Source organism: Pelobates fuscus, chromosome 12, assembly GCF_036172605.1.
Source record: "Pelobates fuscus isolate aPelFus1 chromosome 12, aPelFus1.pri, whole genome shotgun sequence".
Lineage (NCBI taxonomy): Eukaryota > Metazoa > Chordata > Amphibia > Anura > Pelobatidae > Pelobates > Pelobates fuscus.
The window spans coordinates 58,036,945-58,062,393 of record NC_086328.1 but is presented as its reverse complement, the minus strand read 5'-3'; the positions used below and the strand labels follow the sequence as shown (position 1 = coordinate 58,062,393).

At 45.2% G+C, this 25,449-nt stretch overlaps 1 protein-coding gene across 1 annotated transcript in view; it reads right to left on the bottom strand.

Annotated features, from left to right (window-relative positions):
* Positions 1-25,449, bottom strand: part of SLC6A2 (solute carrier family 6 member 2) — a 1,625,321-nt gene that overhangs the window by 1,431,722 nt on the left and 168,150 nt on the right. The window contains exon 3 of the mRNA XM_063437889.1: positions 17,303-17,434. Within this exon, the coding sequence (XP_063293959.1) occupies positions 17,303-17,434 (132 nt within the window). The remainder of the gene's footprint in view (positions 1-17,302; positions 17,435-25,449) is intronic.

Sequence of the window (25,449 nt, the reverse complement as noted above, 5' to 3'; positions counted from 1 at the left end):
TTGTGGGAGGGGCGTATGACACACCTCTTCCCTACTTAAGGGACACCCCTTACCTGGCTCCATATCGTTTGAGGTCAGCGCTGCATCATTTCCACTTCCGGGTCATCCAGATGCCATTTTACCTGATTACTCCATGAGGTTTTTTAAGCAGAGCTGTGTCAGGAATCCAGCCACAGGCTTTTCCGGCCTACCACCTTCTTTCTTCAATCCATCGCCGTGGATGGTGTCCAAGTGACTCACAAACTGTAAGTCAACCTACCCGTTATGCCAGGCATCAGTCCCACGGCACCATGCACGGGTCAGGTCCTCACTTTACGGCTGCATTTTGTCTAAGTCTGTTCTAAAACCATTGCATGCTCATGCATATCATTCGTTTAAACCCCCTACCGGTCTTTGGGTGTACTACAGGCTTCTTAGACATTATCGCATTTCATGTACAAACCAACGAACCACTACATTTTCGCCTACACACTGACCCCTACCGGTCATTCAGTGTACTACAGGCTTCTCAGACATTATTGCATTTCATGTACAAACCATCGAACCACTGCATTTTCGCCTACACACTGACCCCTACTGGTCATTCAGTGTACTACAGGCTTCTCAGACATTATTGCATTTCATGTAAAAACCAACCTTGCTTCATTTAAACGATTGTCATTTCGGTTTGTGTTTTCTGGTCGGCACTTATTCATAGTATATTCTATGCACGATTGCTGTTCGCATTAAAATGCATACGGTTAAGCTATTCATGCTAACTTCTGTTTCCCTTCATACTAAGATTCGGTTATTCTGCTATGTATTCACATAGATCTTTTTCGTGAGTTACATTTCATCATTTCATGTATTTACATTTGGTTAAAAAGTTGCTTGGTTAAATAGACAGACCATTTTCATGCTATTTTTAAGGTATCACTTATTACATCAAGGGTATAAAACCAGCTAACATTTCTGTATAGACATTGGACTCCCACGCTTACTGGAGTTTTTTTTTTTATATAATTATCCATTTCATTACAATTAAATCAGCCTACGTTACAGGCCTCATTTCTTTGTTGTTAACCATGACACAAGGATTTAATTCCTTTTCATGCATACTCGGGTTGAATCACACGTACTGATCCAACCAATCATACGTTTCCTGCACAGTAATCGGTTAAACTTTCAAATACTTACTTTACACGATCTTAGGTTGTCTATTTTGTTTCAGTTTGCTTATTATATATATATATATATATATATATATGGTTTTGATAATAATTGTTATTTTATTTTACAATGCAGATATTACATGTATATTACTGTTATGGTTAGCCTACATTACGGCTCCTTTTTCTGTCATGCTCGTACGACATACCACGAGTTCAAGGACACGGTCCTATTTTCAAAGAGTATAATGGAGATATGATGTTATTACAACCATGTACATTACGATTACATGGCACTAACTATTCAGGCCATTTCTTATCATACTCATACGATATACCACGAGTATATAAGAACACGGTCCTACCTTCCACAGGGGGTTTCGGGTTGAATCACACGCATTGGTTCAACCACTCATACGTCACGTTACAACATTTTCTGCATAGATTGTCATTTCACATAAATTCACATGGCATTTACAAACTCAGGCCTTTTCTTGACACACTCAGACGACGTAACACGAGTATTCAAGAACACGGCATATACGTCTCACAAGACTTTCGGTTTTGAATCACACGTTCTGGTTCATACATTCATACGTCACTTTACAGCAACATTTATGATTCTGCATATTGTCACTTCACATTAAAAAAAGTCCCTTGCATTCCCAGATCAGTTTAGTGACATGCATATCATCTGATCACCTTCCATATATACACATTACACGGCCAATCCCCTGCTGCCAGGTATCGGACTCAGCGTAACGCTTGTCACCAAGCATGGGCAGTCATGTCACTATCATACTCATAGATTTTACACCTCCCACACATACTGCTAGAAGCCCTAATCCCAGCCTATACAGATTACACAGGTCTCACAGGATCCATTCTCACTCTATCCCTTTTTAGGTTTATCCAGGTTTTCATACCTGTCGAATCTCAAAACTTCATACATACTACCAGGTACGTAAGCCTGCTCACGTTGTAGTTCACATACGTTTCATTCTTCTAGGCCATAGAGTACTGGCAAGTTAGGGGTATAGGCCCAAATAGGTACCTCCCTTCTTGGCATTTCTGCCTATCGTTTAGTGGTCCGCGAGGCCAACACCCCGCCTCAACGTTTCAGAGGCAAACGCCATCGGGCCACACGTGAGTTAGCCGCCTCGCAATATTATAGAGAGGGCCTCACCTGTCACTCCCTCCCCCTGTTTTCTTTTACTATCACCGAGAGGCCTACGATTCCTGCCACTACAACGGGTGGCCTCAATAACCCCTCGCGCCAACTCATAGACAGAGCCTCTCATAGCCACTTGGCAACTAGCAGGGCCTCACCTGTCACAAAACAAGATTAATTTTTCGCCTTTCAGGCCTAGTTAGCCTGCCAGTATCACCCCTGGGGAATCGGTCACTACACCCCTTACCATGGCTGGGTCGGCCACTGCGACCCCTCCAGCACTGGTTGAGTTGCAATCACTTTCTCCAGCCATCTGTTTCAGGGCACATGCTAAATCTGTGTCCAAATAAAATGTATCCCAAACTATACTTAACATCAATAAACATTTCTGTACTTACGACATTACTGCCACATCATCCATCTAGACATTTGGTGGAATTCATTATCTCGGGTCTATCAGAAGGATTCACACAGGCCTCATACACATGCCTTCCGGAATCCTGGAATGTCCTAATTTACAATCCGCACAACAAACCCTACAGCGGTGGAGACACTCATAGCCAGGAAGTGGCAGAGGACTTCCTACGGGGGCCCTTCCAGTCCCCTCCGTTCACCACATGGCGGACAAACCCCATCGGTATTGTCACAGGGAAATCTTCTCACAAACAGAGACTTCTCATTGATCTATCAACACCTCACACCTCTGCCACTCCTAGTCTGAACTCCCTCATACCCTCTGAGGAATTTTCACTGCAATATTCCACCATAGATCACGCCATTACGGCTATCATGCAGGCAGGGGCCGGAGCATGGCTCAGTAAGACTGATATCACAATGCTTTCAAGTTACTGCCTATCCACCCTACACTGTGTCACCTGCATGGTATCAAGTGGGCAGGGAACTACTATTTTGCTCACGTTTAACTTTTAGGTTCCAAAGTAGTCCGGCCATTTTCGACGTATTCGCCGAAACCCTATGCTGGTTTTATTAAATATAGCCAGATGCCCTACAGTTATACATTATCTGGATGATTTCTTACTGGTCAAGGAGAATATTTCCCCTCCCAGTAGCCCAAAAGAAACCATCAGTCTATTCGAACAGGTGGGTGTCCCAGTCTCCTCCACCAAGACTGAAGGACCAGATACCTTCATCACATTCCTGGGTATCATACTAGACTAGACACCATGCAAGCTAACCTGCCACGCCCAAGGTAGAAAACATTCTGATCAACATAATCTCTACATACAACTCGGTACTTGCAACCGCAAGAATTACAGTCTCTGCTTGGGTCACTGAATTTTGCCATTCGCATCATACCTCAAGGCCGGGCTTTCATCTCACAACTCCTTTACATGTTTCCCACTTTTAGACATGATGGACACAGGTCACCCCTGGATACCCAAGCCACGGCAGGCGTAATTATGTGGAGAAAATTTTTAACCACCTTGAATGGTAAAAGCATGTTCCTTCCAAAATTGTCTGACTCCTCACCCACCATTTGGTCAGACGCGGCGTCTACCACAGGTTTTGCAGCAATTTTTCAGGAACGAATGGCTTTGGGGCAGCTGGCCTTCAGAAGTTCAGGACCTGGAGGGTTTTTCCACTACCTCAGCTCTGTTTGAGATATACCCATCGTGACGGTTGCCGTGGCATGGGTGCATTTATGTGCAGGTTCGTCTGTACGTTGCTACTCAGACAACCAAGTAACTTGTCACATTATAAACAAGGCCGATCCAAATCACTGACTATTATGAGATTCTTGAGGAAACTCACTTGGCTGGCTGCATGTCATAATTTTCTCTTGTTTTGTATTCATGTTCCAGGTGTATGTAACACTGCTGCTGACAATTTGTCTCGCTTTAATTTCCAGGCTTTTCGTCAAATACTCCCGTCAGCCGCACTCACAGCCACGAACACCCCACTATTCCACCATCTAGTAATGGACTAGATGCTATTATGCAACATAGCAGAACATTGTCCCAATTAGCACTGTCTACTAATACCCGGGAAACTTACGATAGAGCTTTCATTTGATTTAAAGATTCCTTTCTGAACACAACATCTTACAACCTTTCATCGTGACATCCTGGTTGGACTTTGCTTCTTTTTGCCACCTCAAACTCAAACTATCATACAACACAATCAAACCATATCTGACAGGCATCCAACATCACATGCTAACTTTACAACCAGACAAATCAAGTGTCCTCCTACCAATTAAGAACATCCTTAGGGGTATTCAGAGATCCGAACCCCCACGTACGGCCCAGAGGCTACCCATAGATTTCCATATTTTAAAGACTTATACAATTCACTAGATTTAAACCCTTTGCCAACAACACAAACCTCATTGTTAAAACCGCCATATACGGTAAACCATAAACATAGCCTTGTTTATGGTTTCTTGAGACCAAGAGAATTTACCGCCATCAGCACAACACAGTCCACTCACCTCCTACTTAATTCACACTTAACAAAACACATGGACTATTATATCTTGACTCTGCCTTACTCCAAAACCAGTCAACATGCACTTTCAGTAGAGGTTAAGTACTATCCTACTCACAACAGGTGGAGCCCCGTCAAACCACTGGACTCATATACCCAGCATAACAACGAACCACCATCTCAACCACTTTCAGTCTACAAGGTTCGGTACTCACTACCACCACCTTTATGACACACGTCAGGTCTTTACTTACACAGCTGGGCCTCAAATCAGCTAACTATTCGGGCCACTCCTTCCGCATAGGAGCGGCCTCCACAGCATCCAGTGCAAACATTCCAGTTCATGTTATCAAGTCACTAGGGCGCTGGAAATCATCGGCTTACTCTAGATACATACCTAACCCGGTACAAGAAGTAAGAAATGCCTTTCAAGACATGTCTGGTTAAAGTATGTATATTGCTGGTATGTAATAAATTTGATTTTCTACTTTTGCCCTCTTTATTTACAGGCCTACCTCATCGTCGGTTCCGGCACACCACAACCGACTTGCTCTTTTAATACCATCCTACACTTATCAGTGTTTGTATCTTCTGTACTATCATGAGCCCTTAACACAAGTATTAAGGCCTTTTGGCCTGTAATTGTGGGAGGGGCGTATGACACACCTCTTCCCTACTTAAGGGACACCCCTTACCTGGCTCCATATCGTTTGAGGTCAGCGCTGCATCACCCTCCCACCCACTCCTCATTATTAACTCCTTTTCTCTTTACATTTCTTCTTGGTGGGCCCTCTTTATTTACAGGCCTACCTCATCGTCGGTTCCGGCACACCACAACCGACTTGCTCTTTTAATACCATCCTACACTTATCAGTGTTTGTATCTTCTGTACTATCATGAGCCCTTAACACAAATATATATATATATATATATATATATATATATATATATATATATATATTAATTTGGCGATTTACCACATTTGGCTTCAATAACTCCGAGCTTTAACATATCTCTAATCTCACCGAGCATATTCTCTTGAACTGCCTCAGGGATATGATAGGGATGTTGCCATAGTGGGGTTTCTCCCTGAGTCTCTACTCGATGTACTGCAGCGGAGGTATACCCGGGTACGGCGGAGAACATTTCTTGCTCTTCTCTAGGGGGGTTAACTCTTGGCCTGGGCTCACTTGAGCGATAGTACAGGGGGAGGAGTCAAGTAAGTCAGGAAGGGGGAGGCCCTCGTTATTCCCAAAAGATAGCGACAGCCACGTCTCCAGCTCTCTCAAAATAGGGTTTGAGCATGTTCACATGAAAGGCTTTGGTTATCCTTTCTTACGAACATTTGCCCACGATGTAGGTAGTGTCGCTGATGCGCTCTACTACCTACATGGGTCCCTGCCAAGCTGCCTGCAGTTTGTCTTTCTTGGCTGGCCTTAAAGTACCTTCTGCCCTATTTCCAGTATTCTATCTCTGACACCTCTATTGCACCATTTCTTCTGGCGTCCCTGGGCAGCCCGCAGATTCTCCCGGACAGAGTCGGTGAGAGCCCGTAGACGGTCCCTGAACTCCAGAACATACTGGATGATAGGGACCCCCTCATCATCTGTGTTACCATCCCAGTGCTCCCGTATGAGATCCAGGGGCCCCCAGACTTTTCTCCCGAACAGGAGTTCGAAGGGGGAGAACCAGGTGGATGCCTGGGGCACTTCGCAGTAGGCAAACAGAAGATGGGGAAGGCACTTTTCCCAGTTTCGGCAGGACTGTGAATGTTTTAAGCATCTGTTTTAGCGTGCCATAAAAACGCTCACAGAGTCCATTCGTCTGGGGGTGGTAGGGTGAACTAAATAGAGGTTTCACTCAGCAACTCTGCCACAATTGTTGTGTCATGATTGCAGTGAACTGGGTCTCTACCTGACAATCTCTTTGGGGAACCTGACCCGAGAGAAAAACTTGACCATGGTCTCTGCTTCGGTCTCTGCTTCTATGTTAGAGAATGCTACTGCCTCAGGGTACCTTGTCACGCAGTCTATGACTGTGAGGATGTACTGTTTGCCTGACAGGCTGGGTCTGCTGAGGGGGCCTATTAGTTCGACTGCTACTCAGTGAAAGGGCTCCTTGGGTAAGGGTAGTAATTTAGCTTTCTGGTGATCTCCCCGTTTACCTGTCCTTTGACAGGTGTCACATGTCCTGCAATAATATTTTAGATCCTGGGTGACTTTTGGCCAAAAAAACATCTGGGTTAACTGGTCTCTCGTCTTCTTGATCCCCAGGTGTCCTGCTAACGGGATGTCATGACTGAGCAGCTCAGCTTGGAATTTATGGGTTACTACTAGTTGCCTTTTTGTGACCTGGGCTGCCCCAATGCCTGCTCCCCCTGTCACTCGGTAGAATTACCCCTTATACCACTCAAACTTTTCCTGGGTGCTGTCACCCTTGGGGAACTCTACTGCGGTCCTATATCCCTCTAAAGTGGGGTCTGTCCTCTGCTCCTGTTCAAAACCTTGGGGATTAACCCAGAACGGGGCAGGGGTTTCGGGCAGATTGTGAAATACGACTCCTACCTGGTTTTCCTCAGAGTGCAACGGTGCTTCCATTCGGAACACAGTCCAGATGTACTTTGGCTGTGGGTTGTTTGTGGATGGCACCCCCAGCCACTCTTACGGCTATGGTGCGGTTAGTGCGTGCTTGAGTCCATACTTTGTGAGGTTGAATTATCGTGAGCGTACACCAGAGTCCCTCTGGGCTCGTGCATCCATGCAGTCGACTGAAACCCACTGGCGGTGATGATCTCGGTTGTCGCCCTCTGCCTGTACTGTGTTCACCTCGTGCAGGATGTTCCAGTGTTCCTCGTTGGTGTGGTTGTCGGTGGGGCCCTCTTGGTGAAAAAAAAGTGCTGCTGCCCTGGGTGGTTGTGCTGGTGGTCTTTCCCAGCTTCCTCGGTTTAAACTAGGACTACTTTGTTTAAAATGTCCTGGCTGCTTGCAGTGTGGGGGGTCGCCGTGGTGGTGCTGGACTCTGTTCTGGGTTAAATGGAGGGGTTCTGGGCGGTACCTGGTAGGGGGTGCGGAGTGCGGAATGCAGGTTGGCTTCCACTCCGTTCTCGCAGTCTGTTATCCTGATGCTCGTCTGCTAGCCTGGCGGCCTCCTTTATGGTTTTGGGTTTGCAGTCCCTCACCCAGTCTCTGATGTCCTCAGCAGTGTGTTTGAAGAATTGCTCCAACAATATGAGCTTCCAGGGAGGTTGCTTGGCAGCCTTGCATCCAATTTTGAGCTGCTTTTTACGGTACGCCTCTGGGGTCACGGCGTATCTGGCCAATAAAATGTCCTTCACTCTCTCATAATTATAAATGTCCTAGTCAAGTACTGCTCGAAAAGCCTCTGGTGCCCTTCCAGATAACTTGCTGCTGAGTACTGCAGCCCATTGCGTAGTGTCTACTCCCTCAAACGCACACTGATGCTCAAAATCTTGGAGGTAACTATGAATTTCCATCTCTCCATCCATAAAAGACTTAAAAGCAGCATAATTTACCCTCTGTGGTAGTCCGTTTGTATTTCCTGGAGATGTCAGCAAATCTTCCTGTAATGATCTGTCTCATTCTTCCTGGTCTCTTTGTGCTTGTCTGACATGTGCCATGACTTGCAGGGTAGCTTCTGTTGATGGATTGGGTCCCAACATGCTGAGCATCCATCTTATGTCTTTCTGTAGTTCGGTTTCTTCCACATGCTCCATTTCTGTATCACTGGTTCTGCCGCTCTGTATTAATTCCGCAATTAACGTGGCTTTTGTCTTGTTACTTGCCACTATGCCCCGAGCTTCCAATAAATCTTTCAATGTGGATCTTTTCAGTAGGTCATATTGCGGAGCCATTCATTCCCTTCTTGGTTCGGGATTTCCATTCGGGATACGAATCCCTCCGCTTGCCACCAATTGTGACAAACGCTGGTATCTCCGTTTGTCGGTTTCCTCCCGAACGGCCAGAGTATGAGTGTTTATAACTCGCAGTTCGGGAAATAAAGTAAGCAATTCTCCATACGAAATAACAGCTTTTCAAGTAGATTCTCCCAGTAAAGCAGACAGGTACCCAAACATTAGGCGAAGTTTAGATGAAGGGTGTAACAGAACTAAATGTTAATGGTGCCACACTGGCTTTTATGCAAGTCCCCATGCAAGGGGACCTTTCCACAGGAACATAAATCATACAGCCAATAATAATAATACAGGGAACAACTGTGACACTCCCAGTACAAACATACAATCCCCTTCTCTCTACTTGGAGATAATTGGGTCTGATAAAATAATAACTAGAGTTGAGCGAACCCGGACATTACGTTTTTTTGGACCCCGGACCCGAACACGGACATATCACTGTATGTTCGGGTTGGAGTTTGGTGTTCGGCGATTTAATGACGTGTTTTAAAAGGCTGCAGGGCACCCAATCAACAAGCGTTTCACTTGTATGCCCTTAGAAGGCATCACAGCCATGCCTACTAATGGGATGGCTGTGATTGGCCAGTGCAGCATGTGACCCAACCTCTATATAAGCTGGTTAATTAGTATTAAATTATGTCCCTATTCGCTATACTGCGAGTAGGGGCATGTTTATTAACAAAACAAGGGGGTAATAGGCGCTCGCTATAGTAAATGATGGGCAGGCAGCAGTGTACAAAACAAGGATTCCCAAAACCTTGTATGTGAATAGAAATTGGAAAAAGAGGGTGTATACCGCGCCTAGAGGTATTGGTATAGAAAATTATACATACATATATTTGATGAATATTTCGACAGTAGATGATAACCTCAAAATAAAAAGTAAAACATAATAGTGCAATACAGTAAGTTGGTAGAAAGGTATAATAAAACTATGCACAGTCCACTCACATTGGGGTGAGCTATAACAGAGCTCAGCTGTGATGCGCCTGGACGGTACAATCCCCGTCTCGGGATATATGGTGATGTAGTTTCAGGGGTTGTTCAAGGTGCAGTTGTACGTAGATCATGAAATGAAAATATAGCAGCAAATGGTGAAGTAAGTACTATTGGAATAATAAAAAATATAAATAGTATTGTACTTACAATTTCTAGAGCATAAAACCTGCTCTAGTGAAAACAGCCTAGGTGGTTTAATTCCCACCAGGGATATGCAGGATCCAGGGAGTAAAAAAATAATGATAGAAATATAAAAAAAGTATACTATAAAAAGTACTTTAATATATATATCAAACAAGTATAATAACAGGTATAAAAAGTCCACTTTACGCGTTTCGCCTCACAGGGCTGAAGCCCTCCTCCCTGGCCCCCACCCCTGAGCAGTGGGTGGGGGTCCTATATAACAATAAGGGGGGGGGGGCTACTGTCCGGCCCCCACCCCTGAGTGAGGTAGGTAGGGGTAATTATTTTTTGGGGAGGTGGTGACTAGGGGTTTGGGGAACCCTAGTCACCTGGGGGGGTCAATTTTTATTTAGGGCCCCCACCTGCCGCTCAGTGGTGGGGGCCAGGAGGAGGACATTAGGCCCCCCTCTATTGTTATTTAGGGCCCCCACCCTCCGTGCAGAGGTGGGGGCTGGGGGGAGGACAGTAGGTCCCCCCCAAATTCTTATTTATGGCCCCCACCCACCACTCAAGGGTGGGGGCCGGGGGGGGGGGGGAGGACAGTAGGTTCCCCCCCTTATTATTTAGGACCTCCACCCACCACACAGGGGTGGGGGGAGGACAGTAGGTCCCCCTTATTGTTATTTAGGGCCCCCACTCGTCGCACAGGGGTGGGGGCAATAGTTTTTTTTTGGTTGTTCACTGGCTGCTTACTGTTTACTAGACATGCCCCTACTCATGGTATAGCGAGTAGGGGTTGAATTTACTAATACCAAGTAATCTTTACTTAGTATTAGTAAATGTGGCTGAAAGACCAATTTAGGTCTTTTAGCCTTTTGGTAGATAGCTCCCTAATACCGTGGGAATTAGGGAGTTATCTACTAAGCGGCTGCTAATTTTATGTATTTTATCCCTATCCACATTTGGTTGCAGGGCACTTGACCTACTCTTTTACTTCCTTTTGCAGCCCTCTAATGTTTCCAGGACTTTTTTAGAGCCATTTATGTGCCCAAAAGTTCAGTTCCGCTTAATCACTAGTTCTTTTAAGAGCTCTGCCTCTCTACTGCTCCAAGGATTCAGCGGATGATATCTCGCCTCTCCACTACAGCCCAGCACCTTGCCTGGAGGAAGGACGTCTCCAACGGCAGATACCCCTCTACAATATGGGAAGCCGTTATAAAGACCCTTGTCCATTGAGGTGAGAGACTCCCTGTATGTCTGGCGGGCTTTCTGTACCTGGGCGACAAAGGGACAACAACCTCCTTTTGCACATTTTGGCTCCTGGGTACAGAGGTTCCTTGGATATGACCCCTGTTGGTTTGTGATAAAAACCACTTGCACGGGGGCAGGCATAAAAGCAGAGTGTGGCTCAATAAAATTGTGTTGTACCTCCAGGACTGCGTGTCATCCAGTTACAGTCACCAAGTGCTAAGTCAAAGGGATCAATTCCTTTTTTCACCCATTGACATGCAAATCAATTTATAACTTTTTTGACATGCGTTTTTCTGGATTTTTGTTTTGTTAGAGTACTGTTAAAGTACACCTACCCTTAAAATTAAAGACTGATCATTTCTTTGTCAGTGGACAAACGTTCAAAATCAGCAGGGGATCAAATACTTTTTACCTCACTGTAAAGGTAATTTTACCATTTAAGTAATGGCCAGGATATGAAAAATCCTAGGTGTTAAACGAAAGCTACATATTGTATACCATGCTGCGTCTAGCAGAATGGTAGAGAGATATAACCAGTCAATCGTTATTAGTCTGAAAAAGTATGTTAAGGAGCATCTTCACCTAGAATGACAAAACTAGGGAGACAAAGACAGGAGGGAAGGGATAATGGGTAACTAGTGCATGCATGGAAGTAGTGTGCCTGCCTATTTCTAGTTCCATTCAATAGTGACACATTGGTGACTTACAGTATACATGTTTTTTTTTTCTATCTTAACACAAAATGTCTGCCAGTGAAATATTTTGACATAAACCCACCATGTGATTATCATAGCAATGATCAGACTGTGACTGCATTTTGTTTTAAGATGCAAAGACAGACACTTTTCTCTGTAAATCTATTTATTCAAATCCTAAACAAAGTAATGTGGCAAACGTAAACATTGACCAGAGATGAGGCTCTTCTTACAAGAATATATGTCTGCAACAAGCGGCGGGGTAAAAAGAGCCCAGCTCAAACATATGTGTATGTATATATTATTATTATTGCCATTTATATAGCGCCAGCAGATTCCGTAGCGCTTTACAATATTATGAGAGGGGGGATGTAACTATAAATAGGACAATTACAAGAGAACTTACAGGAACAATAGGTTGAAGAAGACCCTGCTCAAACAAGCTTACAATCTATAGGAGGTGGTGTGTAAGACATTAGGACAGGAAATATCAATCAAATAAGGTGGGAGTGAAGCAGAGCTGGAGGAGAGAGTAAACTGCTGCCCTATAGGAGAGAGCAAGAGACAGGTGTGTAAGGTAGAGGTTACTCTGAGAGGCCATAAGCTTTCCTAAAGAGATGTGATTTAAGGCACTTCTTAAAGGATTGAAGACTAGGAGAGAGTCAGATGGGGGGTAGGCAGGCTATTCCATAGGAAGGGAGCCGCCCGCGAGAAGTCCTGCAAGCGTGAGTTGGCCATACGGGTGCGAGCAGCGGTCAGGACGTGGTCCCGGGCAGGGGCATACCTATGGATCTGTGAAGAGGGGCTAGAATTGTTCAGTGCTTTATAGGGGACCTATTGTCTCCATATAGACTAACTATAACTATGTTTAATCACATATAAATAGTACCTATGTAAATAATATTGAATATTCAGGGATAGAGTCCCAATGAAGACATTTCATTATTATTAAACTATATTAGCTGAATGTGTGTAAAAGACATGTATAGATCACATGTTGTCACTTTACTAGGTAATGTACTACACATACGTTCACACAATTAGACAGTGTAACTAAAAAAAAAAAACAACAAAGATAATAAGTAATTATTTTATTTTTAAAATATAATGGAGGCTACAAGGATCCATTGTAAGAGAAGGTAAAAGAGAGGGCAGATGCATAAAAATCTACGTTATAGCCCATAAACCAGACGGTCAGTCTAAGAAAACCCTTTGAAGACTAACAGATCTCTGACATATGAACCATTAAAGATAAGACAACTGTGAAGTCAAATGCATCACAAAATTCAGTTAATCCCTTATACAAAGTGGTAATTGGATTTCTTGATGAGAATTTATTGTGGTGTTACAACTCCATCTATTGATTAAAGTCTATATGACAACCAATAAGAAAGATACACCCACTTACTTGCATTCGCCACATAAAGAAAGTTTAGGGACGTTTTTCCTCTAAACATTGAGGAGAGCCAAAGACAAGGGTCTTAAAGGAACACTGTACTATCTTTCAGTGTGTTATATTTCTAATGTATTTTATATATATATATTTACATACTGTATAGCACCAAAAAGCATTCGAATTATTTTATTATTAATATTTACATTTTAATAAAATAATTACCTTATTTTCTTATTGTTGTTTAGGTAACCTCGCGGCTTTATGCCCCGCCCCTTTTCACGTCATCAGTAACCTATCATTCGGGTCCAATCACTAGCTACTCAGAGAAGCATTGCGGACCATACGCGCATGCGCGGCACTTGCCGCTATGCACCAATCAAATTACACTCATAGGGAATCATTATATTCAATGATTCCCTATGAGAAACTCTGAACGCTCTATTGCGCATGTGCTCCATTTGCACGTTCACGAGCAGTGAGCTGAATCATAGATTGGCTCACTGCTGTGAAGTAACTGTTCAAACAGGTGCCTATTTACAATGGTGGGACCAACTGTCCCTTCGTCCCCTGCCCCATGAGTGGAGGGTGGGGGCCTAACATACAACAGGGAGATCTATTGTCCGGGGCCCCACCCATGAACGGAGGGTGGGGGCCCTAACATGAAAGGGGGGGTGGGACCAACTGTCCCTTCGTCCCCTGCCCCATGAGTGGAGGGTGGGGGCCTAACATAAAACAGGGAGATCTATTGTCCGGGGCCCCACCCATGAACGGAGGGTGGGGGCCCTAACATGAAAGGGGGGGTGGGACCTATTGTCCCGGCCCCCACCCATGAGCGGCGGGTGTGGGCCCAAAATTACATTGGGGGACCCATTTCCTGGCCCCCTCCTATGGGTGGAGGGTGGGGCCTAACAGCAAAGGGGGGGACCTATTGTCCCAGCCCCAACCCATGAGCAGTGGGTGGGAGGCCAAAAATTACATTGGGGGAACACACGACCTTACCTCCTGGCCCTAAGATGATACGGAGGACCTATTGTCCCCCTGGCCCCCACTCATGTGCGGCGGGTGGGACCTACTGTCCTTCCACCCCCTGGGCGGTGCATGGGGGCACTAGGCAAATTCCCCCCCCCTTAAAAGTTGACTAGGGGTCCCCAAGCCCCTAGTCACCCACCCCCCCCACCCAAATAAAAACTATCCCCTACCTATCCCCCTCATCCTAAAAATAGTGAGGGGGAATAAAATAACTAACCTGTAAATAAAAGTAAAACTTACCATTTGATGTCTTCTTTCTTCTAAAATTTTCAATAATAGATAGTCAATAATAAGCAAACCACACTAGTTCCAAACGGGTATGGAACTAGTGTGGTAGTTGCCAATCCATACCAGTTTGGAACTAGTGTGGTTTGCTTATTATTGACTATATTATTGAGCATCTCACTCAGGGCTGTTCCCCCTCCAACAGGCTACACCATTTAATTTGTCCTAGTACTTTTTAGAGTTGCTAATAAAGTTATTTTGTTATTTATTATTTTCTCCTTTTAGGATCTTAGTGGAGTGGATTGGAAATTTAACCTTGTGGTCACTTTCTATTCCAGTGACACCTTTGGTTCTCTACTATTTATTGTATTCCCTAGGGTTATGCCCTACTTTTCCATTCTAGGGAACTTTTTTTGTGGGTTAGGTACAGGACGAGGGTGTTACACTAATCCCCTATCCTTGACGGCTCCCCTTCTTTTCTTTACATATCATTAATTATTTGTCACAATAAATTATATTTTTATAATAGTTTGTGATTAATGTTTAAAATACAAATAACGCACTCCGGGGTCTATAAGAGTTACAATAATGGGTAACTCTTTGCTTTAAAATCAATGGAAACGGGGGGCAGGGCCTGACTGCTGAGCAGGGAGGACGTGAACCTCACAAGCTCCTGCAATAAGCTACACTCTATAGCAAATCTTACGCTCAAAAAGCCACTAATCGGGCCACAACGGTCACCATCCGTAAAGGGACTTCAAGCGGAACAGAATGTTACCCCTCAAACGATGCTATGACCTACTTTCGCCAATCAAGCAATCGAGGCCTACTCACAAGGCAAGTGCGGGAGGGACGGCCGCCCTCCCACCGCCGCGACTAGCCACCTCGACGACTAAGGGCCCCTGCCCCCCCCCCCCCCATGGACCGGCGGGGGTTATCCCGGTCCAGACTCCACAGGGCTACAGAACCCCACAAGCTACCGGGATTGCAAGCAGCACTTACCCAGAGGCCAAGATGGCGGACGCCGACCGAGCCTCCATGCCCCCACCTGCCCAACCTCTCTCAGCGAGCCATCAGGAGGACCGCATAGCAGCGGCATTTGACCTCTTCTGGACACGGTGGGAGGCCATACTGGCACAAAACCATGCAGCCGCAGCGTCCCCTCGACGGCCCGCCACTACTCACACAAAAGCACCAGCGTTGAAACGCAAGGCTATGCCACCGTCTGACACGACGCTGCAGAAGGTCATAAGAGCTCTACCCAGACTTAAAGGCAGAAGACCGAGCACCCGGTACTGCAAGCCTGAGTCCAGACAAGCTCGGAGAGCCACCAAACTCTGCCTGCCGCCCCACAAACTAAACTGGCGCACTCAAGGGGCCTGCAGCCGGCCTACACCAGGCGAAGGCCAGAAAGCCTGTCAACACTCCACCCCAATGCAGCGATGCACAGCCGCAACCAGCACTCTGAAGAGCTACACCTGTACATCAAAGGGACACACTAAACCTCACACCCGCCAAACAGCAAGGGGAGCGGAGACACACCACAAGGCATACATCCCCCCCACCCAAGGCACTCACACAGGACTGGGAGGCAATGGAGGAGGCCCTGCAGCATCCGTGACCACAGGCGTCCATCCCAGAGCCCAAGTTAAGGCCTCTAGATTGGGCATCGGCTAGGCACCAGCGGACTGTCCTACCAGGCTCCTTACATTCTTTGACAACGTATATGCCATGAGAACTATACATTTGATAAACTGCAGGTTTGCCTGCAAGCTAACTTTTCCTTGACCTAGTCTATGTTCATTAGGCAGACATACTCTTAAATATTTTGAGCTAATACCTGTACACACGTTAGAAGCAACAATTAAGCAACTAGTGAAATACAGCCTGTTACCTTCATTTTTTGTAGTTCTGATTTTTCATTTATAGTATGCTAGAGAGCACAGGATCCGTGGCCACATTAACCAATACAAACACCCTAAGATGCACTGTTTATGTTTGGAATCAGCCACCAGGTCTAGCTACATTAACTTGTTCGCACTACATGTCATTTTCCTTATCTACCCAGCATGTAATACAATGGTTTATTTTCGTTTATACTATTCGCATAGTCAGCCAGTATAGCCTGATCATTATAATCTGTTGTTTTCTCTGGCCACTTCATTTAAAAAAAAAATGGTTGTGCATGTTTTCTCACTGCCTTACTGCTTACAAGCTGTGTATTTTGTATCCTGTCACAAGCTGTTGGGGCGTGACAAGTTGTATGTAATTATCTGCACTTCAAAAATAAAGAATTAAAAAAAAAAAAAAAAATCAATGGAAACAGTGCCAAAATATCACTTTTTGGTATAATAAAAATTAAATTAATTTTTGAGAATTTTATAAAATATTTATCACCCCATAAATATCCTCACAGCCATAAAAGGATTGGTGCTGCAGTATCTCAGCTGGTTGATAACCTCTATACTGATCCCACAGCATGAATAAGGGTCAATTAAGCTTTGTTGCAGCTAGTATACATTATGAACAGTACCCATCAGGGATGACTGCTTTCACCATTGCATTTTATTGTAACTCCTGAGTTATTATTGGAAGCAATTAGGTTGAATGGAGGCATTAGATGGTATCTGATGTGAAACACATGGGTGCTGTATTTGCAAATGACATTATGTCCCTGGTGAACCAAGCTGAAATGTACTACTCAAAAACACATGCCACTATTTAAAGAATATGGGACACTTGAATTTAAAATTGGCAAATTCGAATTACTAAATATTATAATCTCAAACACAACTGAAAAGTGGACATTTTGAGGCGCTCCATGTCGATCTTTCAAATTTAATTCTGTAAATTTCTTCTGAAGCCTGAAAGAGGACTCAAGCTTACCTTTGAAAAAGGGACAAATTTTCCATACTGTAGCTGCACCTTCTCTGTTGTACTGTCCAAGAGCTAATTCCATGTAGAAAAGAGGCATTCCAGCAATGATTAGGAAAAATGTATACGGAATTAGGAAGGCCCCTTGAAAAAGTAAACAGAAGAAAATTCCACATCAGGTAAAATAAGTGTGATTCCTGATTTATTTATAAAACATGTAAATATTTTCAAATGTCAAAAGAAAGTATCTAGGAATATACAAGATCGAAGGGGTTAAAATCACAAAACTGGGAAATGTGGAGAATTGACAATTAATATGTAAAATCAATTTCATGATTGCCAAATTGGAGAAAAGATTAAGATAGATTTTTACGGCTCAGCTATTTTGGTCCTTTGCCATTCTCTACTCTTCTTGGTTGAATTAATCAATCAGATACAATAGCACAAAATGTCATGGCATCTTCTCCAAAGGGAAACCAATGCTGGAACACAAGGAAAAAGTATATTTAAAAATGTAGGGCCGTTTGCTGCAAACAATTACATGCATAAACATTTGTAAAGAAACATTTGTAAAAACTCTTAGTTATCTAATTATCAAACCCAAGAAACTTCTGGAATATCATAAATAGCATACAAACCCTCACAATCCACTCCCAACCTTCCACAGCCAAAATGGACAACCAAACACTGCAACACCCCCTAGATGTAGCAAATTAGTTTAATAATTATTTTATTGGATGTGTTACCACCCGGGTTGCCAAGATAACAAATTACACTCATTTTCAGACCACAAATAAAGATCAGGCCCTGCTAAATCTTCAAAATCCTCATATAGAGAAATTCTATTTTAGACCTGTGCCTGTTAGGGTCATTAATAAACATCTTAATAATTTAAAAATGAAAAACCAGTGTGAACCAGTTCAAATCCCAGCAATGTTGCTGAAGCTCAGTGCGCCAGCAATTGCTAAACCTGTCACTACCCTTATCAATAAGTCCCTGGTGTCAGGGTACATACCCAAACTTCGGAAGACTGCAAAAGTTGTACCTATCCATAAAAGTGGTAACAATACTTTGGTATCTAACTATCGCCCAATATAATTGCTTCCAGTATCCTCAAAAATTGTGAAAAAATGCATCCACATGAAACTATGAATATTATCAATGATCAAATTATCTGACCCCTGATCAATCAGGCTTTCGTGCAAATCACTCAACTTCCACTACCCTCTTAAAAGTTTGCAATGAAATCCAAATTGGCATGGTACAAGGAGACTTAACTGGAGCTATTTTCCTTGATTTCGCCAAGGCTTTTGACGCAGTAGACCATGGCATTCTTTTGCAAAAACGTAAAAACTCAGGCATTGGTGATTATCCGTTAACCTTGATTCGATCGTATGTTTCAGACCGATTGCAATATGTGGCCATTTCTGATAGTGCTTCCCTCCCTCTTCCAGTCACATGTGGTGTTCCTCAAGGCTCCATACTCAGCCCCCTGCTATTCACAATATTTATAAATGATCTCCCTAATGTCTGCAAATCCTCAACTGTACACATATATGCAGACAACACTAATCTACCCTAGTAAACCCAAGCTACCACAGCTTTTAGGCTGTGCTCCAAAACTAATTCACAGAGGTAGAAAAGTGGATAGCGGATAACAAACTTGTGACAAAAGTAACCTGCTCACTGTCTTTTGGAGGGGCCTATTTGCCAGCCTCCTACCCTGTAATTATGGCCCCTGTGTTAAAACCTTGAACTTTCGAACTTTCGAAGTGGAACTTCAAATTACCGAACAACCGCACGAACCAGAGACCACCCTGGAGCTTGTTAACACCTATTAACAACTTGGAACATTTCTCACCGCAGTGTTCTTATTGTTAGTTTGGGTGGCCGCAATTCCTATGGACAACCACGAGGTGGCGGCCACCTTGTTCGCACGAACGCATGCAGCGGTGTTTGGGCATGAATCTACTGGAACTAAAATTGGATACAGAAACTCCTGAACAATGCTGGAATTCCATCATCGTCTGTGTTCGGTTCTAGACAAGTTAGAAAAGCAAGGTTCGGTGGCATCATTCTTCTGGATGAAGGGATCAAGCTCCAGGGTAAGACTATTGACTCTGTTCAGTAGTTTGTTCATTTTCAAACTACCGAACTAGACCAATTCTCTGGAACTGTTTTGGGCATGGGACCATGCCTGTGGTTGGTCAAATAAATGACCTTATAAATGACCTTAACTGATCTGGGTGATTTTTGGATATGTTGGTCACCCAGATGAGGGCTATCAAGAGATGTAACATTTGTGGGGTTTTTGTATTTTTAGGGTACTTTTGGGGTGTTTTAAAATGTTTTTCTATGCTTGGAGATAATTGGATTGGATTAGAATTAGTACAGTTACTGATCCAATTATCTCCCAGGCAGAGGGGAGGGATTGTATGCTATGTGTTGAAGTGCTGTGCCTGTACTCTTAATGTTATTGGTCTGTGAAGTTGCAAATCAGTTCCCCACAAGGTCCATATGGGCGAACCACTTGCATGGGGATTGTCATATAAGGCCAAGTGTGGCTCCCATTAAACAGATTTGTTTACCCCTTCATGAAGTCTTGGCTCATGTTTGGGGGATTGGAGAACTATATTCACTCTGGGAATTGCTATATTACAATACTCCCCTGAGTATAATGACTAGCTCTTATAAGAGCTGTTCCTGTTACGCTCTCTGGACTAGGAGAGGTCTATCCACTGGAAGCTGGATCCTGGTCTTGGGTCCAGGTTGGGTGGAGGGCGGCAAGATCCCCAACCAAGCTGCGGCAGTTCGTGGGGATGTACGGTGGTTATGGTGTTCCAGCGCAGTGCTTATGGTGCTCACAAGTACCAGGAAGCAGCGATTGATGGAGGTACCCAGTTGGGGTGCCAGGCGGTCCGTCACAAAACTCTTCCTAAACACTGACAAAACTGTGACAATGATCTTTGTGACTGTACCTAAATTATGTAAACTACAAAAACCAACAACTATGTATCAGAACAAATTCAAATAGCACACTGACAGCAGTATGCTGCTAGACCCCAATCTATTCTTTGGCCTTCACATTGAAAAAAATCTCTTCAAAACTTTACCCACAAGTAGGTGCCCTGTACAGAAACAAATCCTGCCTAAGCCCTACAGTAAGGAAACAGATAGTGCAACAAATGATAATGCCAGTCATTAATTATGGGGATGTAGTGTATGCACCCGCACCGCACACCCACCTTAATACGTTATATAATTTGTTCTGCCGCTTTGTACTAGAATGTAATTACTTTACCCACCACTGTGACATGTTAAAAGAGCTAAATTGTCTGTCACTGGAATCCCAACGCACTCTTCATCTTTCCAGCCTTGTGCATAAGAGCATTTCTGGGAAGCTCCCACTCTACCTGAGTAGAATTCTCTCCCCAGCTGTTCCCATCTCCTATCACCTCCGATCCAGTACTAGCACAATATTTAGCATACCACAATACAAAAATAAAGTGGCTTGATCCTCATTTTCCTACAGAGCACAGCAACTATCGAATAACTTCAGGGACACAGTCAAATCTTCATTCAATCTAAAATCTTTTAAGATATATATGGCAATATATATATATGGCAATATACCTCAATACAGAATGCACCTGTTATGGTTGAATATATTTATTACCTATTATTAGTGATGTACCGAACTGTTCACTGGCGAATAGTTCCTGGCGAACATTGCGTTTTCGCGTTCGCCGCCGCAGGCGAACGCATGCACGCTTCGATCTGCCCCCTATTTGTCATCATTGAGCAAACTTTGACCCTGTGCCTCACGGTCAGCAGACACATTCCAGCAAATTAGCAGCAGACCCTCCCTTCAAGACCCTCCCACCTCCCTCCCAGCATCCATTTTAGATTTATTCTGAAGCTGCATTCTTAGTGAGAGGAGGGAAAGTGTAGCTGCTGCTCATTAGATAGGGAAATTGATAGCTAGGCTAGGGTATTCAGTGTCCACTACAGTCCTGACGGACTCATCTGATCTCTGCTGTAAGAACAGCACCCCAAAAAGCCCTTTTTTTCTGTGTAATGTAATTGCAGTTGCCTGCCTGCCTGCCAGCTTCTGTGTCAGGCTCACAGTGGATACTGTGCCCACTTGCCCAGTGCCACCACTCATACCTGGTGTGACTATAGCGTGCCTTTAAAAACAAAAAAAAGTGTTTCACTGTAAGCTAATAGCAGTTAGTTGTCTGCAAGCGTCTAGGTGTCAGGCCTTCAGCGTTTGCTCTGCCAACCTCAGCAAGTGTAATTTGCCACTCATATCTGGTGTCTGTATAGCGTGCTTTTACAAAGAAAAAAAGTTTTTCAGTGTAAGCTAATAGCAGTCAGTGTCCTTAAAGCGGGTGTCAGGCCTTCAGCGTATGCTCTGCCAACCTCAGCAAGTGTAATTTGCCACTCATATCTGGTGTCTCTATAGCTTGCTTTTACAAAGAAAAAAAGTTTTTCACTGTAAGCTAATAGCAGTCAGTGTCCTTAAAGCGGGTGTCAGGCCTTCAGCGTGTGCTCTGCCAACCTCAGCAAAAGTACTTTGCCACTCATATCTGGTGTCTCTATAGCATGCCTTTACAAAGAAAAAACTTTTTTCACTGTTATAGATTGAATAGCAGTTAGTTGTCTTCAAGCGGGTGTGTCAGGCCTACAGCGTGTACTCTGAGAACCTCTGCCACTGCACAGTGCCACTCATATCTGGTCTCACAGTAGCTTGCACGCATAGTACCACTAATCCCCAAAAAAAATGACAGGCAGAGGCAGGCCACCCCGCAGGGGCCATTGTGGTCGTGGTGCTTTGATTCCCTTTGGCCATAGAATAATGCCCATTTTTCAGAGGCCACGTACCCTGAACTTGAAAAGTTCTGAGGACATAGTTGACTGGCTAACACAGGACACCCAATCTTCTACAGCTTCCGCTCGGAACCTTGACGCACCATCCTCCTCCAGCTTAGCTTCGGGCACCTCTCAAGATACCACTCACGCGCCTGCCACCACCACCAAAACTAGCACCACAGCCGCTTCACTTGGTATGTCAGAGGAGTTATTCACACATCCGTTTGAAGAAATTAGTGATGCGCAACCATTTTTGCCAGAGGATGTAGATAACAGGGATATGTCTCAGGCAGGCAGCATTACACACATGGACGAACGGTGTGATGATGATGATGTTGTACCCGCTGCTGCTTCCTTTGCTGAGTTGTCAGATACAAGTGAAGCGGTTGATGATGACGATGCGTCCATGGATGTCACGTGGGTGCCCGCTCGGCAAGAAGAAGAATAGGGCGAAAGTTCAGATGGGGAGACAGAGAGGAGGAGGAGACGAGTTGGAAGCAGGGGGAGGTCGTCACAAGGAGCTAGTGGCACAGTCAGGCAGCATGCATCGGCACCCGGGGTCAGCCCGACAGCACGCCAATCAACGCATGCTGTGTCCACCACCAGAATGCCGTCATTGCAGAGCTCAGCAGTGTGGCATTTTTTTGTGTGTCTGCCTCTGACAACAGCGATGCCATTTGCAACCTGTGCCAAAAGAAACTGAGTCGTGGAAAGTCCAACACCCACCTAGGTACAACTGCTTTGCGTAGGCACATGATTGCACATCACAAACTCCTATGGGATCATCACATGAGCACAAGCAGCATGCAAACTCTAAGCCGCCATCCTCCTCCTGGTCCAGCATCTTCAGCCATGTCAACCACTGCTGTCCTCCTTGCCCCCTCTCAACCATCCACCACTCCATCCCCCGCCTTGAGCAGTTCCCGCTTATCTGCCCACAGTCAGGTGTCTGTCAAGGACATGTTTGAATGTAAGAAGCCAATGTCAGAAAGTCACCCCCTTGCCCAGCTTCTGACAGCCATACAAGCTGGTGGAGTCTGAGGCGTTCAAAACATTTGTAGCTATTGGGACACCGCAGTGGAAGGTACCCGGCCGAAATTTCTTTTCACAAAAGGCAATCCCCAACCTGTACTCGATTGTGCAAAAGGAAGTAATGGCATGTCTGGCACACAGTGTTGGCGCAAGGGTCCATCTGACCACTGATACCTGGTCTGCAAAGCATGGTCAGGGCAGGTATATCACCTACACTGCGCATTGGGTAAACCTGGTGACGGCTGCCAAGCATGGAATGCTTGGCTCTGCAGAGGAGTTGGTGACACCGCCACGACTTGCAGGCAGGCCTGCTGCCACCTCCTCTACTCCTCCTACTCCATCCTCTTCCATAACCTCCTCGGCTGAATCCTCTTCTGCTGCTGCATCTTGCTCCACATCAACGGCACCGCCCCAGCTCCCCAGGTACTATTCCACATCCCGTATACGGCAGTGTCACGCCGTCTTGGGTTTGACTTGCTTGAAAGCAGATAGTCACACCGGACAAGCACTCCTGTCCGCCCTGAATGCACAGGTGGAAAAGTGGCTGACTCCGCAGCAACTGGATATCGGCAAAGTGGTTTGTGACAACGGAAAAAATGTGTTGGCGGCATTGAAGTTGGGCAAGTTGACACATGTGCCGTGCATGGCACATGTGTGTAATCTGATCGTACAACGCTTTGTGAATAAGTACACAGGCTTACAGGACGTCCTGAAGCAGGCCAGGAAGGTGTGTGGCCATAACAGGCGTTCCTACACGGCCATGGCGCACTTTGCCGATATCCAGCGGCGAAACATTCCAGTGAGGCGCTTGATTTGCGACAGCCCGACACGTTGGAATTCAACACTCCTAATGTTCGACCGCCTGCTCCAACAAGAAAAAGCCGTTGGGGGCGTGGCTGACCGCCGAGCAAGATGGCCACTTAGGATTTTGCTCCGGCACATGGGCTCCGCAATACACCGACTAACCTGAGCAGAAACATCGCCGATCGAAACCCCAAAGATGTCACAAGCCAAAGGAAAGAAAACTGCCCCAAAGCAGACAAAAATAACTCCTTTGGGCAAAAATCAGACGCCGCAATGGAGACTGTACAAGACATGCAAACCGCCACACAAGATGGCGCCGGACACCCGGACACGAGATCTCCTGCAATACCACGGGAGGAGGCTCAATCAACTGAATGCCTTACAATAACCTACTTTGAAAGAGCGATGGTAGCGATGTCGGCAAAACTGATACACACCTGGCAAGCAACAGCCGACCAAATTAAAAGCGAGGTCCAAGAGCTCTCCAACAGAACGACAGCAGTGGAAGCACAGTGCCAAGATCTACAGACCACCCAGACTGAAATTTCAGGCAACATGCAAATTCTACAACAAAAAGTAGAAGACATGGAAAATAGGATGGCAGACTATGAGGACAGGGCGAGGAGGAACAATTTGAGGCTGAGGGGAGTCCCAGAATCTGTCCAGCCCGACGAGTTACAATTATACGTGAGGGGCCTGATGCATGCCTACGCCCCTGACATCCCTACAGACATGCTACTAATCGACAGGGTTACTAAACCGAAGCACTTACCAGACACCGTGCCCGAGACGTCCTGCTCAGAGCACACTACTTCCACATCAAGGAACTTGTGCTCCGGGCTCACCGCAACAAACAAGAGCCGCATGAGGAATACCCAACGGTGCGCATCATGGCGGATCTGTCAGCTGCAACACTGAGGAGGAGAAGGGACTTTCAGCAAATCACGACAGAACTGAGGAACCAAGGCATACGTTACAGATGGGGCTTCCCTACAAAGCTCATACTGACAAGGAATGGAGAAGCAACATTCTTCTCTACACCAGAAGAAGCCATTAAAGAACAGGCGAAATGGAGCCCACGTAACAAACAAAGTGCCTCATCGGCACCCTCCCCCCAAAGCCGCAAAACCACAAGATCTGACCGAATTAACTAAATGCCTGAGACTAGTGTTATGCCGCAAGTATACCACTACCACTGTTCTTTACTGTTTTATGTTCATGATGTTTCACACAATTGTTTTTGGTGTTGCGCCCAGGCGCATGCTTCAGACACATTCACTGCCACTGACCGCAGCTAGGCTAAAGCGCACCACAACCAAGCAGTAACAGGTCAGGCAGGCAATAACCAATGGGACCAAAGGCAGGGACAACCAATCTGCACCCAGTCACACTTCAGCCCCCCCATGACAATTAGGGGACGCGCGACCCGTTTACATGCCACGCTCCACGTA